This window comes from Oncorhynchus nerka, linkage group LG15 (assembly GCF_034236695.1).
Source record: "Oncorhynchus nerka isolate Pitt River linkage group LG15, Oner_Uvic_2.0, whole genome shotgun sequence".
Classification (NCBI taxonomy): domain Eukaryota; kingdom Metazoa; phylum Chordata; class Actinopteri; order Salmoniformes; family Salmonidae; genus Oncorhynchus; species Oncorhynchus nerka.
In genome coordinates, this window is record NC_088410.1 from 6,603,684 (window position 1) to 6,620,197 (window position 16,514).

At 39.7% G+C, this 16,514-nt stretch overlaps 1 protein-coding gene across 1 annotated transcript in view; it reads left to right on the forward strand.

Moving 5' to 3' along the window:
• The first annotated feature begins 6,567 nt into the window (after positions 1-6,567).
• Positions 6,568-16,514, forward strand: part of LOC115122263 (glutamate receptor ionotropic, NMDA 2A-like) — a 192,983-nt gene continuing 183,036 nt past the window's right edge. The window contains 4 exon segments of the mRNA XM_065002173.1: positions 6,568-6,798; positions 12,203-12,223; positions 12,225-12,258; positions 12,261-12,358. Coding sequence (XP_064858245.1) covers positions 6,568-6,798; positions 12,203-12,223; positions 12,225-12,258; positions 12,261-12,358 — 384 coding nt within the window.

The following is a 16,514-nucleotide window of genomic DNA, read 5'->3' on the forward strand; positions in this document are numbered from 1 at the left end:
TGATATCTGTCTAACAGCCAGACAGTTGTTCTACAGTGGTCTATAATACCATATGATATCAGTCTAACTGCCAGACAGTTGTGATGGTCTATAATACCGTATGATATCAGTCTAACAGCCAGACAGTTGTGATGGTCTATAATACCGATGATAACTGTGTCTAACAGCCAGACAGTTGTGATGGTCTATAATACCATATGATATCAGTCTAACAGCCAGACAGTGTGATGGTCTATAATAACATGTGTGATATCAGTCTTCCAGACAGTTGTGATGGTCTATAATACAGTAACTGATATCAGTCTACAGGGTTGTGATGGTCTATAATACCATGATATCAGTCTAACAGCCAGACAGTTGTGATGGTCTATAATACCAACATCAGTCTAACAGCCAGACAGTTGTGATGGTCTATAGGGTTACCGTATGATATCAGTCTAACAGCCAGACAGTTGTGACTATAGACCGTATGATATCAGTCTAACAGCCAGACAGTTGTGATGGTCTATAATACCGTATGATATCAGTCTAACAGCCAGACAGTTATGGTCTATAATACCGTAGATATCAGTCTAACAGCCAGACAGTTGTGATGGTCATAATACCGGATATCAGTCTAACAGCCAGACAGTTGTGATGGTCTATAATACCATATGATATCACCTGAGAATCAACCAGACAGATGGTCATAACACAGAGATATCAGTCTACTGGACCAGTTGTTGACTGTAACTTTATGACAGTCTACAGACAGATATAATACAGTCTAACACCTAGGTTACTATAGACCCTTATATATCAGACAGCCAGACAGTTGTGATGGTCTATAATACCATATGATATCAGTCCAACAGCCAGACAGTTGTGATGGTCTATAATACCATATGATATCAGTCCAACAGCCAGACAGTTGTGATGGTCTATAATACCGTATGATATCAGTCTAACAGCCAGACAGTTGTGATGGTCTATAATACCGTATGATATCAGTCTAACAGCCAGACAGTTGTGATGGTCTATAATACCGTATGATATCAGTCTAACAGCCAGACAGTTGTGATGGTCTATAATACCGTATGATATCAGTCTAACAGCCAGACAGTTGTGATGGTCTAGATGATATCAGTCTAACAGCCAGACAGTTGTGATGGTCTATAATACCATATGATATCAGTCTAACAGCCAGACAGTTGTGATGGTCTATAATACCATATGATATCAGTCTAACAGCCAGACAGTTCTGATGGTCTATAATACCGTATGATATACTAACAGCCAGACAGTTGTGATGGTCTATAATACCGTATGATATCAGTCTAACAGCCAGACAGTTGTGATGGTCTATAATACCATATGATATCAGTCTAACAGCCAGACAGTTGTGATGGTCTATAATACCATATGATATCAGTCTAACAGCCAGACAGTTGTGACTATAATACCGTAGATACAGTCTAACAGCCAGACAGTTGTGATGGTCTATAATACTGTATGATATCAGTCTAACAGCCAGACAGTTGTGATGGTCTATAATACCATATGATATCAGTCTAACAGCCAAACAGTTGTGATGGTCTAGACAGTTGTGATGGTCTATAATACCGTATGATATCAGTCTAACAGCCAGACAGTTGTGATGGTCTATAATACCGTATGATACAGAACAGCCAGACAGTTGTGATGGTCTATAATACCGATGATATCAGTCTAACAGCCAAACAGTGTGATGGTCTATAATACTGTATATCAGTCTAACAGCCAGACAGTTGTGATGGTCTATAATACCGTATGATATCAGTCTAACAGCCAGACAGTGTGATGGTTATAATACCATATGATATCAGTCTAACAGCCAGACAGTTGTGATGGTCTATAATACCGTAGATATCAGTCTAACAGCCAGACAGTGTGATGGGTCTACTGATGGTCTATAATACCGATATATCAGTCTAACAGCCAGACAGTTGTGATGGTCAGAAACCGTATGATATCAGTCTAACAGCCAGACAGTTGTGATGGTTATAATACCGTATGATATCAGTCTAACAGCCAGACAGTTGTGATGGTCTATAATACCGTATGATATCAGTCTAACAGCCAGACAGTTGTGATGGTCTATAATACCATATGATATCAGTCTAACAGCCAGACAGTTGTGATGGTCTATAATACCATATGATATCAGTCTAACAGCCAGACAGTGTGATGGTTATAATACTGATATCAGTCTAACAGCCAGACAGTTGTGATGGTCTATAAATGATCATTAATAACCAGGCAGCTAATTGAGGACGGATTAAATTATTATTCAATTCATTCTGTTCAGCTGGTTGATTTAATTAAGAGTCAGACAGATTAAGATTCATCTCCCAATCTGGAACAGTTACTGTACAACTAGTTTAATGAATGATAAATGATCCCAATCTGTCCCCACAGTTACTATACAACTAGTTTAACAGCTGTCTCTCACCAGAAAACTATAGGTTACTGTTCATAGATAGTCAGCCAGAGGAGAGAAGGTTTAGAGAGATACAGTCTACTGGGTTACTGTAGAGAGAGTCAGACAGAGAAAGGTTTAGAGATACAGTCTACTGGGTTACTGTAGAGAGAGACAGACAGAGAGGAGAGAAAGGTTTAGAGAGATACAGTCTACTGGGTTACTGTAGAGAGAGACAGACAGAGGAGTGAAAGGTTTAGAGAGATACAGTCTACTGGGTTACTGTAGAGAGAGACAGACAGAGATACAGTCTACTGGGTTACTGTAGAGAGATAACACTGACAGACAGAGGAGAGACAGAGAGAAGGTTTAGAGAGATACAGTCTACTGGGTTACTGTAGAGAGAGACAGACAGAGATACAGTCTACTGGGTTACTGTAGAGAGAGACAGACAGAGGAGAGAAAGGTTTAGAGAGATACAGTCTACTGGGTTACTGTAGAGAGAGACAGACAGAGGAGAGAAAGGTTTAGAGAGATACAGTCTACTGGGTTACTGTAGAGAGAGAGACAGACAGAGATACAGTCTACTGGGTTACTGTAGAGAGAGACAGACAGAGATACAGTCTACTGGGTTACTGTAGAGAGACAGACAGAGGAGAGAAAGGTTTATAGAGATACTGTCTACTGGGTTACTGTAGAGAGAGACAGACAGAGATACAGTCTACTGGGTTACTGTAGAGAGAGACAGACAGAGGAGAGAAAGGTTTAGAGAGATACAGTCTACTGGGTTACTGTAGAGAGAGACAGACAGAGATACAGTCTACTGGGTTACTGTAGAGAGACAGACAGAGGAGAGACAGAGAGAGATGCAGTCTACTGGGTTACTGTAGAGAGAGACAGACAGAGATACAGTCTACTGGGTTACTGTAGAGAGAGACAGACAGAGATACAGTCTACTGGGTTACTGTAGAGAGACAGACAGAGACACCGTCTACTGGGTTACTGTAGAGAGAGACAGACAGAGATACAGTCTACTGGGTTACTGTAGAGAGAGACAGACAGAGATACAGTCTACTGGGTTACTGTAGAGGAGACAGACAGGGGAGAGAACCTAGGTTTGTAGAGAGATACAGTCTACTGGGTTACTGTAGAGAGACAGACAGAGATACAGTCTACTGGGTTACTGTAGAGAGAGACAGACAGAGACAGTCTACTGGGTTACTGTAGAGAGAGACAGACAGAGATACAGTCTACTGGGTTACTGTAGAGAGAGACAGACAGAGATACAGTCTACTGGGTTACTGTAGAGAGACAGACAGACAGATACAGTCTACTGGGTTACTGTAGAGAGAGTCAGACAGACAGAGATACAGTCTACTGGGTTACTGTAGAGAGAGACAGACAGAGATACAGTCTACTGGGTTACTGTAGAGAGAGACAGACAGGGGAGAGAAAGGTTTAGAGAGATACAGTCTACTGGGTTACTGTAGAGAGAGACAGACAGAGATACAGTCTACTGGGTTACTGTAGAGAGAGAGAGACAGTCTACTGGGTTACTGTAGAGAGAGACAGACAGTGATACAGTCTACTGGGTTACTGTAGAGAACAGACAGAGATACAGTCTACTGGGTTACTGTAGAGAGAGACAGACAGAGATACTCTACTGGGTTACTGTAGAGAGACAGACAGAGATACAGTCTACTGGGTTACTGTAGAGAGAGCAGACAGAGATACAGTCTACTGGGTTACTGTAGAGATAGTCAGACAGACAGAGATACAGTCTACTGGGTTACTGTAGGAGACAGACAGAGATACAGTCTACCTACTGTAGAGAGAGTCAGACAGAGGAGAGAAAGGTTTAGAAGATACAGTCTACCTTACTGTAGAGAGACAGACAGAGATCAGTCTACTGGGTTACTGTAGAGAGAGAGAGAGACAGAGGAGAGAAAGGTAGAATGGGAGCAAGAGAGAGAGAGAGAGCATGGAGCCAGGCTCCATCAATCAAATACCTACCTACCTCACAGAGCCAGGCTCAATCAATCAAATACCTACCTACCTCACAGAGCCAGGCTCAATCAATCAAATACCTACCTACCTCACAGAGCCAGGCTCAATCAATCAAATACCTACCTACCTCACAGAGCCAGGCTCAATCAATCAAATACCTACCTACCTCACAGAGCCAGGCTCAATCAATCAAATACCTACCTACCTCACAGAGCCAGGCTCAATCAATCAAATACCTACCTACCTCACAGAGCCAGGCTCCATCAATCAAATACCTACCTCACCTACACCTCACAGAGCCAGGCTCAATCAATCAAATACCTACCTACCTCACAGAGCCAGGCTCAATCAATCAAATACCTACCTACCTCACAGAGCCAGGCTCAATCAATCAAATACCTACCTACCTCACAGAGCCAGGCTCAATCAATCAAATACCTACCTACCTCACAAAGCCAGGCTCCATCAATCAAATACACCTACCTCACATACCTACCTACCTCACAGAGCCAGGCTCAATCAATCAAATACCTACCTACCTCACAGAGCCAGGCTCAATCAATCAAATACCTACCTACCTCACAGAGCCTGGCTAATCAATCAAATACCTACCTACCTCACAGGCTCAATCAATCAAATACCTACCTACCTCACATAGCCAGGCTCAATCAATCAAATACCTACCTACCTCACAGAGCCATGCTCAATCAATCAAATACCTACCTACCACACAGAGCCAGGCTCAATCAATCAATGACTTATCTACCCTTTCTCCAATCACCAAGCTACTATTGATTAGGAGGGATGACCTATCGAATGCCACATACTAGTCTGTCTGTCTGTCTGTCTGTCTGTCTGTCTGTCTGTCTGTCTGTCTGTCTGTCTGTCTGTCTGTCTGTCTGTCTGTCTGTCTGTCTGTCTGTCTGTCTGTCTGTCTGTCTGTCTGTGTGTCTTTGTCTGTGTGTGTGTGTGTGTGTGTGTGTGTGTACAGTTGTTGCCTGTCCAAGGTCACCACTGACTGGAATCTGATTAGTAACTGTGTGTTCTACAGGGTTCCAGGTGAATGTGGAATCTGATTAGTAACTGTGTGTTCTACAGAGTTCCAGGTGAATGTGGAATCTGATTAGTAACTGTGTGTTCTACAGGGTTCCAGGTGAATCTGGAATCTGATCAGTAACTGTGTGTTCTACAGGGTTCCAGGTGAATCTGGAATCTGATCAGTAACTGTGTGTTCTACAGGGTTCCAGGTGAATCTGGAATCTGATCAGTAACTGTGTGTTCTAACATCTATATAACACCTACCTGTGTGTTTCAGGGTTCCAGGTGAATGTGGAATCTGATCAGTAACTGTGTGTTCTACAGGGTTCCAGGTGAATGTGGAATCTGATTAGTAACTGTGTGTTCTACAGGGTTCCAGGTGAATGTGGAATCTGATCAGTAACTGTGTGTTCTACAGGGTTCCAGGTGAATGTGGAATCTGATCAGTAACTGTGTGTTCTACAGGGTTCTAGGTGAATCTGGAATCTGATCAGTAACTGTGTGTTCTACAGGGTTCCAGGTGAATCTGGAATCTGATCAGCAACTGTGTGTTCTACAGGGTTCCAGGTGAATGTGGAATCTGATCAGTAACTGTGTGTTCTACAGGGTTCCAGGTGAATGTGGAATCTGATCAGTAACTGTGTGTTCTACAGGGTTCCAGGTGAATGTGGAATCTGATCAGTAACTGTGTGTTCTACAGGGTTCCAGGTGAATGTGGAATCTGATCAGTAACTGTGTGTTCTACAGGGTTCCAGGTGAATCTGGAATCTGATCAGTAACTGTGTGTTCTACAGGGTTCCAGGTGAATGTGGAATCTGATCAGTAACTGTGTGTTCTACAGGGTTCCAGGTGAATGTGGAATCTGATCAGTAACTGTGTGTTCTACAGGGTTCCAGGTGAATCTGGAATCTGATCAGTAACTGTGTGTTCTACAGGGTTCCAGGTGAATCTGGAATCTGATCAGTAATTGTGTGTTCTACAGGGTTCCAGGTGAATGTGGAATCTGATCAGTAACTGTGTGTTCTACAGGGTTCCAGGTGAATGTGGAATCTGATCAGTAACTGTGTGTTCTACAGGGTTCCAGTATGGGCCGTTTGGGCTGGGTCCTCCTCACCCTCCCAGCCCTGCTTTCCCAGATCAGTGTACCAGCAGCGGCCCAGAAGCCACCTGGGCTAAGTGTGGGGGGTGATCTTGGGTCAGACGAGGCAATCAGTGACCAGGATATAATCCCGGTGAGGCGGAACGACGACCCTGTGGAGCTGACCGTCACCACCCTGAGAATCAACCAGACAGACCAAAAGACTGTCATCACACAGGTAGGTAGGGGGGGGTGTTCTGTAGATTACAAACCAGAATGTTGGGCAGGTGGGATAACTTTAATTACCTCTATATAACACCTATCTGTATATAACACCTATATAACACCTACCTGTATATAACACCTATATAACACCTACCTGTATATAACACCTACCTGTATATAACACCATATATAAAACCTACCTGTATATAACACCTACCTGTATATAACACCTACCTGTATATAACACCTACCTGTATATAACATCTATATAACACCTACCTGTATATAACACCTATATAACACCTACCTGTATATAACACCTACCTGTATATAACACCTACCTGTATATAACATCTATATAACACCTACCTGTATATAACACCTACCTGTGTATATAACACCTACCTGTATATAACACCTATATAACACCTACCTGCATATAACACCTACCTGTATATAACACCTACCTGTGTATAACACCTACCTGTATATAACACCTACCTGTGTATAACACCTATATAACACCTACCTGTATATAACATCTATATAACACCTACCTGTATATAACACCTACCTGTATATAACACCTACCTGTGTATAACACCTACCTGTGTATAATACATACCTGTATATAACACCTATATAACACCTACCTGCATATAACACCTACCTGTATATAACACCTACCTGTATATAACACCTACCTGTATATAACACCTACCTGTGTATAACACCTACCTGTATATAACACCTACCTGTATATAACACCTACCTGTGTATAACACCTACCTGTATATAACACCTACCTGTATATAACACCTACCTGTGTATAACACCTACCTGTATATAACACCTACCTGTGTATATAACACCTACCTGTATATAACACCTACCTGTGTATAACACCTACCTGTATATAACACCTACCTCTATATAACACCTACCTGTATATAACACCTACCTGTGTATAACACCTACCTGTATATAACACCTACCTGTATATAACACCTATATAACACCTACCTGTATATAACACCTACCTGTATATAACACCTACCTGTATATAACACCTACACCTACCTGTATATAACACCTACCTGTATAAACACCTACCTGTATATAAAACCTACCTGTATATAACACCTACCTGTATAAACACCTATATACCACCTACCTGTATATAAAACCTACCTGTATATAACACCTACCTGTATATAACACCTACCTGTATAACACCTACCTGTATATAACACCTACCCGTATATAACACCTACACCTACCTATATAACACCTACCTGTGTATAACACCTACCTGTATATAACACCTACCTGTATATAACACCTATATAACACCTACCTGTATATAACACCTACCTGTATATAACACCTACCTGTATATAACACCTACCTGTATATAACACCTACCTGTATATAACACCTACCTGTATATAACACCTACCTGTATATAACACCTACCTGTGTATAACACCTATATAACACCTACCTGTATATAACACCTACCTGTATATAACACCTACCTGTGTATAACACCTATATAACACCTAACACCTACCTGTGTATATAACACCTACCTGTGTATATAACACCTACCTGTATATAACACCTACCTGTATATAACACCTACCTGTATATAACACCTATATAACACCTATATAAAACCTACCTGTATATAACACCTACCTGTATATAACACCTATATAACACCTACCTGTATATAACACCTACCTGTGTATACACCTATATAACACCTACCTGTATATAACACCTACCTGTATATAACACCTACCTGTGTATAACACCTATATAACACCTACCTGTGTATATAACACCTACCTGTGTATATACACCTACCTGTATATAACACCTACCTGTATATAACACCTACCTGTATATAAACCTACCTGTGTATAACACCTAATAAACCTACCTGTATATAACACCTACCTGTGTATAACACCTACCTGTATAACACCTACCTGTGTATATAACACCTACCTGTGTATATAACACCTACCTGTATATAACACCTACCTGTATATAACACCTACCTGTGTATAACACCTACCTGTTTATAACACCTACCTGTATATAACACCTACCTGTATATAACACCTACCTGTATATAACACCTATATAACACCTACCTGTGTATATAACACCTACCTGTATATAACACCTACCTGTATATAACACCTACCTGTGTATAACACCTATATAACACCTACCTGTATATAACACCTACCTGTATATAACACCTACCTGTATATAACACCTACCTGTATAACACCTACCTGTATATAACACCTACCTGTATATAACACCTACCTGTATATAACACCTATATAACACCTACCTGTATATAACACCTACCTGTATATAACACCTACCTGTATATACCTGTATATAACACCTACCTCTATATAACACCTACCTGTATATAACACCTACCTGTGTATAACACCTACCTGTATATAACACCTACCTGTATATAACACCTACCTGTGTATAACACCTACCTGTATATAACACCTACCTGTGTATACACCTACCTGTATATAACACCTACCTATAACACCTACCTGTATATAACACCTACCTGTATATAACACCTATATAACACCTACCTGTATATAACACCTACCTGTATATAACACCTACCTGTATATAACACCTATATAACACCTACCCGTATATAACACCTACCTGTATATAACACCTACCTGTATATAACACCTACCTGTATATAACACCTACCTGTATATAACACCTATATAACACCTACCTGTATATAACACCTACCTGTATATAACACCTACCTGTATATAACACCTACCTGTATATAACACCTACCTGTATATAACACCTACCTGTATATAAAACCCTACCTGTGTATACACCTACCTGTATATAACACCTACCTGTATATAACACCTACCTGTGTATAACACCTATATAACACCTACCTGTATATAACACCTACCTGTGTATATAACACCTACCTGTATATAACACCTACCTGTATATAACACCTACCTGTATATAACACCTACCTGTGTATATAACACCTACCTGTATATAACACCTATCCGTATAATAACACCTACCTGTATATAACACCTACCTGTATATAACACCTACCTGTATATAACACCTACCTTTGTATATAACACCTACCTGTGTATAACACCTACCTGTGTATATAACACCTACCTGTGTGTATAACACCTACCTGTATATAACACCTATATAACACCTACCTGTATATAACACCTACCTGTATATAACACCTATATAAACCTACCTGTATATAACATCTATATAACACCTACCTGTATATAACATCTATATAACACCTACCTGTGTATATAACATCTATATAACATCTACCTGTATCTAACACCTACCTGTGTATAACACCTACCTGTGTATATAACACCTACCTGTGTATAACACCTACCTGTGTATATAACACCTACCTGTGTGTATAACACCTACCTGTATATAACACCTATATAACACCTACCTGTATATAACACCTACCTGTATATACACCTACCTGTATATAACACCTACCTGTGTATATAACACCTACCTGTATATAACACCTACCTGTGTATAACACCTACCTGTGTATATAACACCTACCTGTGTGTATAACACCTACCTGTATATAACACCTACCTGTATATAACACCTACCTGTGTATAACACCTACCTGTGTATAACACCTACCTGTGTATATAACACCTACCTGTGTATATAACACCTACCTGTGTGTATAACACCTACCTGTATATAACACCTATATAACACCTACCTGTATATAACACCTACCTGTATATACACCTACCTGTATATAACACCTACCTGTATATAACACCTACCTGTGTATATAACACCTACCTGTGTATAACACCTACCTGTGTATATAACACCTACCTGTATATAACACCTACCTGTATATAACACCTATATAACACCTACCTGTATATAACACCTATATAACACCTACCTGTATAACACCTACCTGTGTATATAACACCTACCTGTATATAACACCTACCTGTATATAACACCTACCTGTATATAACACCTACCTGTATATAACACCTACCTGTATATAACACCTACCTGTGTATATAACACCTACCTGTGTATAACACCTACCTGTATATAACACCTACCTGTATATAACACCTACCTGTATATAACACCTACCTGTATATAACACCTACCTGTATATAACACCTACCTGTATATAACACCTACCTGTATATAACACCTACCTGTGTATAACACCTACCTGTATATAACACCTACATGTATATAACACCTACCTGTATATAACACCTACCTGTATATAACACCTACCTGTATATAACACCTACCTGTGTATAACACCTACCTGTATATAACACCTATATAACACCTACCTGTATATAACACCTACCTGTATATAACACCTACCTGTGTATAACACCTACCTGTATATAACACCTACCTGTATATAACACCTACCTGTATATAACACCTACCTGTATATAACACCTATATAACACCTACCTATATATAACACCTACATGTGTGTATAACACCTACCTGTGTATATAACACCTACCTGTGTATATAACACCTACACCTACCTGTATATAACACCTACCTGTATATAACACCTACCTGTATTTAACACCTACCTGTGTATATAACACTTACCTGTATATAACACCTACCTGTATATAACACCTACCTGTATATAACACCTACCTGTATATAACACCTATATAACACCTACCTATATATAACACCTACATGTGTGTATAACACCTACCTGTGTATATAACACCTACCTGTATATAACACCTACCTGTATATAACACCTATATAACACCTACCTGTATATAACACCTACCTGTATATAACACCTACCTGTGTATATAACACCTACCTGTATATAACACCTACCTGTATATAACACCTACCTGTATATAACACCTACCTCAGTGTATAACACCTATATAACACCTACCTGTATATAACACCTACCTGTATTTAACACCTACCTGTGTATATAACACTTACCTGTATATAATACCTACCTGTATATAACACCTACCTGTATATAACACCTACCTGTATATAACACCTATATAACACCTACCTATATATAACACCTACATGTGTGTATAACACCTACCTGTGTATATAACACCTACCTGTATATAACACCTACCTGTATATAACACCTATATAACACCTACCTGTATATAACACCTACCTGTATATAACACCTACCTGTGTATATAACACCTACCTGTATATAACACCTACCTGTATATAACACCTACCTGTTATAACATCTACCTGTATATAACACCTACCTGTGTGTTTGATAACAGGTGTGTGAGCTGCTTTCCTCAGAAGTGTCTCCATGGCCTTGTCTTTGCTGATGGGTCACCAGGAAGCTATCTAAGATCCTGGACTTCCTGTCCTCTCAAACATCACTTCCTGTCCTGGGGGTGTATGGGGGATCCTCCATGATCATGGCCGACAAGGTCAGAACACAGAGTTCTACTTCCTCCACATTACACCTGTTTCCTGTCTTCTCTATTCTCTCTTTCTGTTTCTCTTTCCTCAGAGTTCTACTTCCTCCTCATTACACCTGTTTCCTGTCTTCTCAATTCTCTCTCTTCTCTGTTTCCTTTCCTCAGAGTTCTACTTCCTCCTCATTACACCTGTTTCCTGTCTTCTCTATTCTCTCTCTTCTGTTTCTCTTCCTCAGAGTTCTACTTCCTCCTCATTACACCTGTTTCCTGTCTTCTATTCTCTCTCTTCTCTGTTTCTCTTTCCTCAGAGTTCTACTTCCTCCTCATTACACCTGTTTCCTGTCTTCTATTCTCTCTTTCTCTGTTTCTCTTTCCTCAGAGTTCTACTTCCTCCTCATTACACCTGTTTCCTGTCTTCTCTATTCTCTCTCTTCTCTGTTTCTCTTTCCTCAGAGTTCTACTTCCTCCTCATTACACCTGTTTCCTGTCTTCTCTATTCTCTCTCTTCTCTGTTTCTCTTTCCTCAGAGTTCTACTTCCTCCTCATTACACCTGTTTCCTGTCTTCTCTATTCTCTCTCTTCTCTGCTTCTCTTTCCTCAGAGTTCTACTTCCTCCTCATTACACCTGTTTCCTGTCTTCTCTATTCTCTCACTTCTCTGCTTCTCTTTCCTCAGAGTTCTACTTCCTCCTCATTACACCTGTTTCCTGTCTTCTCTATTCTCTCTCTTCTCTGCTTCTCTTTCCTCAGAGTTCTACTTCCTCCTCATTACACCTGTTCCCTGTCTTCTCTATTCTCTCTCTTCTCTGCTTCTCTTTCCTCAGAGTTCTACTTCCTCCTCATTACACCTGTTTCCTGTCTTCTATTCTCTCTCTTCTCTGCTTCTCTTTCCTCAGAGTTCTACTTCCTCCTCATTACACCTGTTTCCTGTCTTCTCTATTCTCTCTCTTCTGTTTCTCTTTCCTCAGAGTTCTACTTCCTCCTCATTACACCTGTTTCCTGTCTTCTCTATTCTCTCACTTCTCTGTTTCTCTTTCCTCAGAGTACTACTTCCTCCTCATTACACCTGTTTCCTGTCTTCTCTATTCTCTCTTCTCTGTTTCTCTTTCCTCAGAGTTCTACTTCCTCCTCATTACACCTGTTTCCTGTCTTCTCTATTCTCTCTTCTCTGTTTCTCTTTCCTCAGAGTTCTACTTCCTCCTCATTACACCTGTTTCCTGTCTTCTCTATTCTCTCTCTTCTCTGCTTCTCTTTCCTCAGAGTTCTACTTCCTCCTCATTACACCTGTTTCCTGTCTTCTCTATTCTCTCTCTTCTCTACCTCTCAGTTTCTGCTCTTCATTTCTCTGTGTTCTTCATGATGTCACAAAACAACAACTGTTGGACATGAGTAAAGCACTTTACTCAGTTACTCTCTCTCTCTCTGCGTCTGATTCCTGCATCCACCTAGTCCCGCGTGACAGTCACAATATTTAATCATACAAGTTCCACAACATTTAGATGTACAGTTATTTAGTTATACCGTCCTTCATGATGTCACAAAACAACAACTGTTGGTTATTCTTTAACGGACCATTCACAATGTTTTGGATCACAGAAATATCGTGTTTCATTATCCAGCCTTTTGATGTTGTCGTTTTGGCAGGAACAATATCTTTGTAACGAAAGGTTTCTTTCCCTCCATCCTGAGGAGCCCAAAGGCAGAGTTTCTAGAAGAATGTATTTACGGCCGTCATTAAACGGCCAACTTCACCCTCTGTGTGAGAGAGAGAGAGAGAGAGAGAGAGAGAGAGAGAGAGAGAGATGAGGTCTTTTCTCTCTCGTTTCCCTCAGAGAGAGATGGAAGTGAGAGAGAGAGATGAAGAGAGAGAGAGAAGAGAGAGAGCTCAGAATCCAGAGAGATACAAGAGAGAGAGAGAGAGAGATGAATGAGCAGAAGAGAGAGAGATGAGAGAGAGAGAGAGAGAGCTAGCTGTAGAGTGGACTCACTGTAACCCGAATCCTTCATATCCTCACAGGAGAGTCAATGACAGGTCTTTTCTCTCTCTGTTTGTGTTCCTCACTAAACCCTGATGTGAAGTGGTTTGAGGGTGAACGTAAAATGGTAGAGGTAGCCTAGCTGTCAAAGCTCAAATCCATTTTCAGAATACACCATCACAATAGATCCATTATTTATTTTAGACAGGTCTAAATCAACATGATATGAAGAAAATGTAGTGTATTTCAGAAGAACGGAATTGCATACTCTGAGTTGTCCTTATGTTAGGCCCTGTTATCTTCCTTAATGGTTGTGAGCTAGCACTTTTTTTCATTAATTATGAATGCTAGACAAGATTTGCCTCCAGTGACATGTTATTTAATATTTTTTTAAAATATTATTTTATTTGATAGTATTTGATATTATTTTATAGTATGATGATAAGACAATGTTAGAATACAGCTGAATAAAATATAAAGGATTTTTCTAGTTGTGATGATTTGAGGGAGCAGCTATTCTGTGTTATGAATGCTTTAACAAAGAAACTGTTATTTATGCAACTTTAGTTGTGATACAAACCCTAGCAGAATGTTAGTTTTCCCTAGTTGTGATGATGCTAGCAGAATGTTAGTTTTCCTAGTTGTGATGAATGCTAGCAGAATGTTAGTTTTCCCTAGTTGTGATGAATGCTAGCAGAATGTTAGTTTTCCTAGTTGTGATGAATGCTAGCAGAATGTTAGTTTTCACTAGTTGTGATGAATGCTAGCAGAATGTTAGTTTTCACTAGTTGTGATGAATGCTAGCAGAATGTTAGTTTTCCTAGTTGTGATGAATGCTAGCAGAATGTTAGTTTTCCCTAGTTGTGATGAATGCTAGCAGAATGTTAGTTTTCCCTAGTTGTGATGAATGCTAGCAGAATGTTAGTTTTCCCTAGTTGTGATGAATGCTAGCAGAATGTTAGTTTTCCCTAGTTGTGATGAATGCTAGCAGAATGTTAGTTTTCACTAGTTGTGATGAATGCTAGCAGAATGTTAGTTTTCCCTAGTTGTGATGAATGCTAGCAGAATGTTAGTTTTCACTAGTTGTGATAAATGCTAGCAGAATGTTAGTTTTCACTAGTTGTGATGAATGCTAGCAGAATGTTAGTTTTCCCTAGTTGTGATGAATGCTAGCAGAATGTTAGTTCTCCCTAGTTGTGATGAATGCTAGCAGAATGTTAGTTTTCCCTAGTTGTGATAAACGCTAGCAGAATGTTAGTTTTCCCTAGTTGTGATGAATGCTAGCAGAATGTTAGTTTCCCTAGTTGTGATGAATGCTAGCAGAATGTTAGTTTTGCCTAGTTGTGATGAATGCTAGCAGAATGTTAGTTTTCACTAGTTGTGATAAATGCTAGCAGAATGTTAGTTTTCACTAGTTGTGATGAATGCTAGCAGAATGTTAGTTTTCCCTAGTTGTGATGAATGCTAGCAGAATGTTAGTTTTCACTAGTTGTGATGAATGCTAGCAGAATGTTAGTTTTCCCTAGTTGTGATGAATGCTAGCAGAATGTTAATTTTCCCTAGTTGTGATGAATGCTAGCAGAATGTTAGTTTTCCTAGTTGTGATGAATGCTAGCAGAATGTTAGTTTTCCCTAGTTGTGATGAATGCTAGCAGAATGTTAGTTTTCCCTAGTTGTGATGAATGCTAGCAGAATGTTAGTTTTCCCTAGTTGTGATGAATGCTAGCAGAATGTTAGTTTTCCCTAGTTGTGATGAATGCTAGCAGAATGTTAGTTTTCCCTAGTTGTGATGAATGCTAGCAGAATGTTAGTTTTCACTAGTTGTGATGAATGCTAGCAGAATGTTAGTTTTCCTAGTTGTGATGAATGCTAGCAGAATGTTAGTTTTCAGAATGTAGTTTTTTTCTAGTTGTGATGAATGCTAGCAGAATGTTAGTTTTCCTAGTTGTGATGAATGCTAGCAGAATGTTAGTTTTCCTAGTTGTGATGAATGCTAGCAGAATGTTAGTTTTCCCTAGTTGTGATGAATGCTAGCAGAATGTTAGTTTTCACTAGTTGTGATGAATGCTAGCAGAATGTTAGTTTTCCTAGTTGTGATGAATGCTAGCAGAATGTTAGTTTTCACTAGTTGTGATGAATGCTAGCAGAATGTTAGTTTTCACTAGTTGTGATGAATGCTAGCAGAATGTT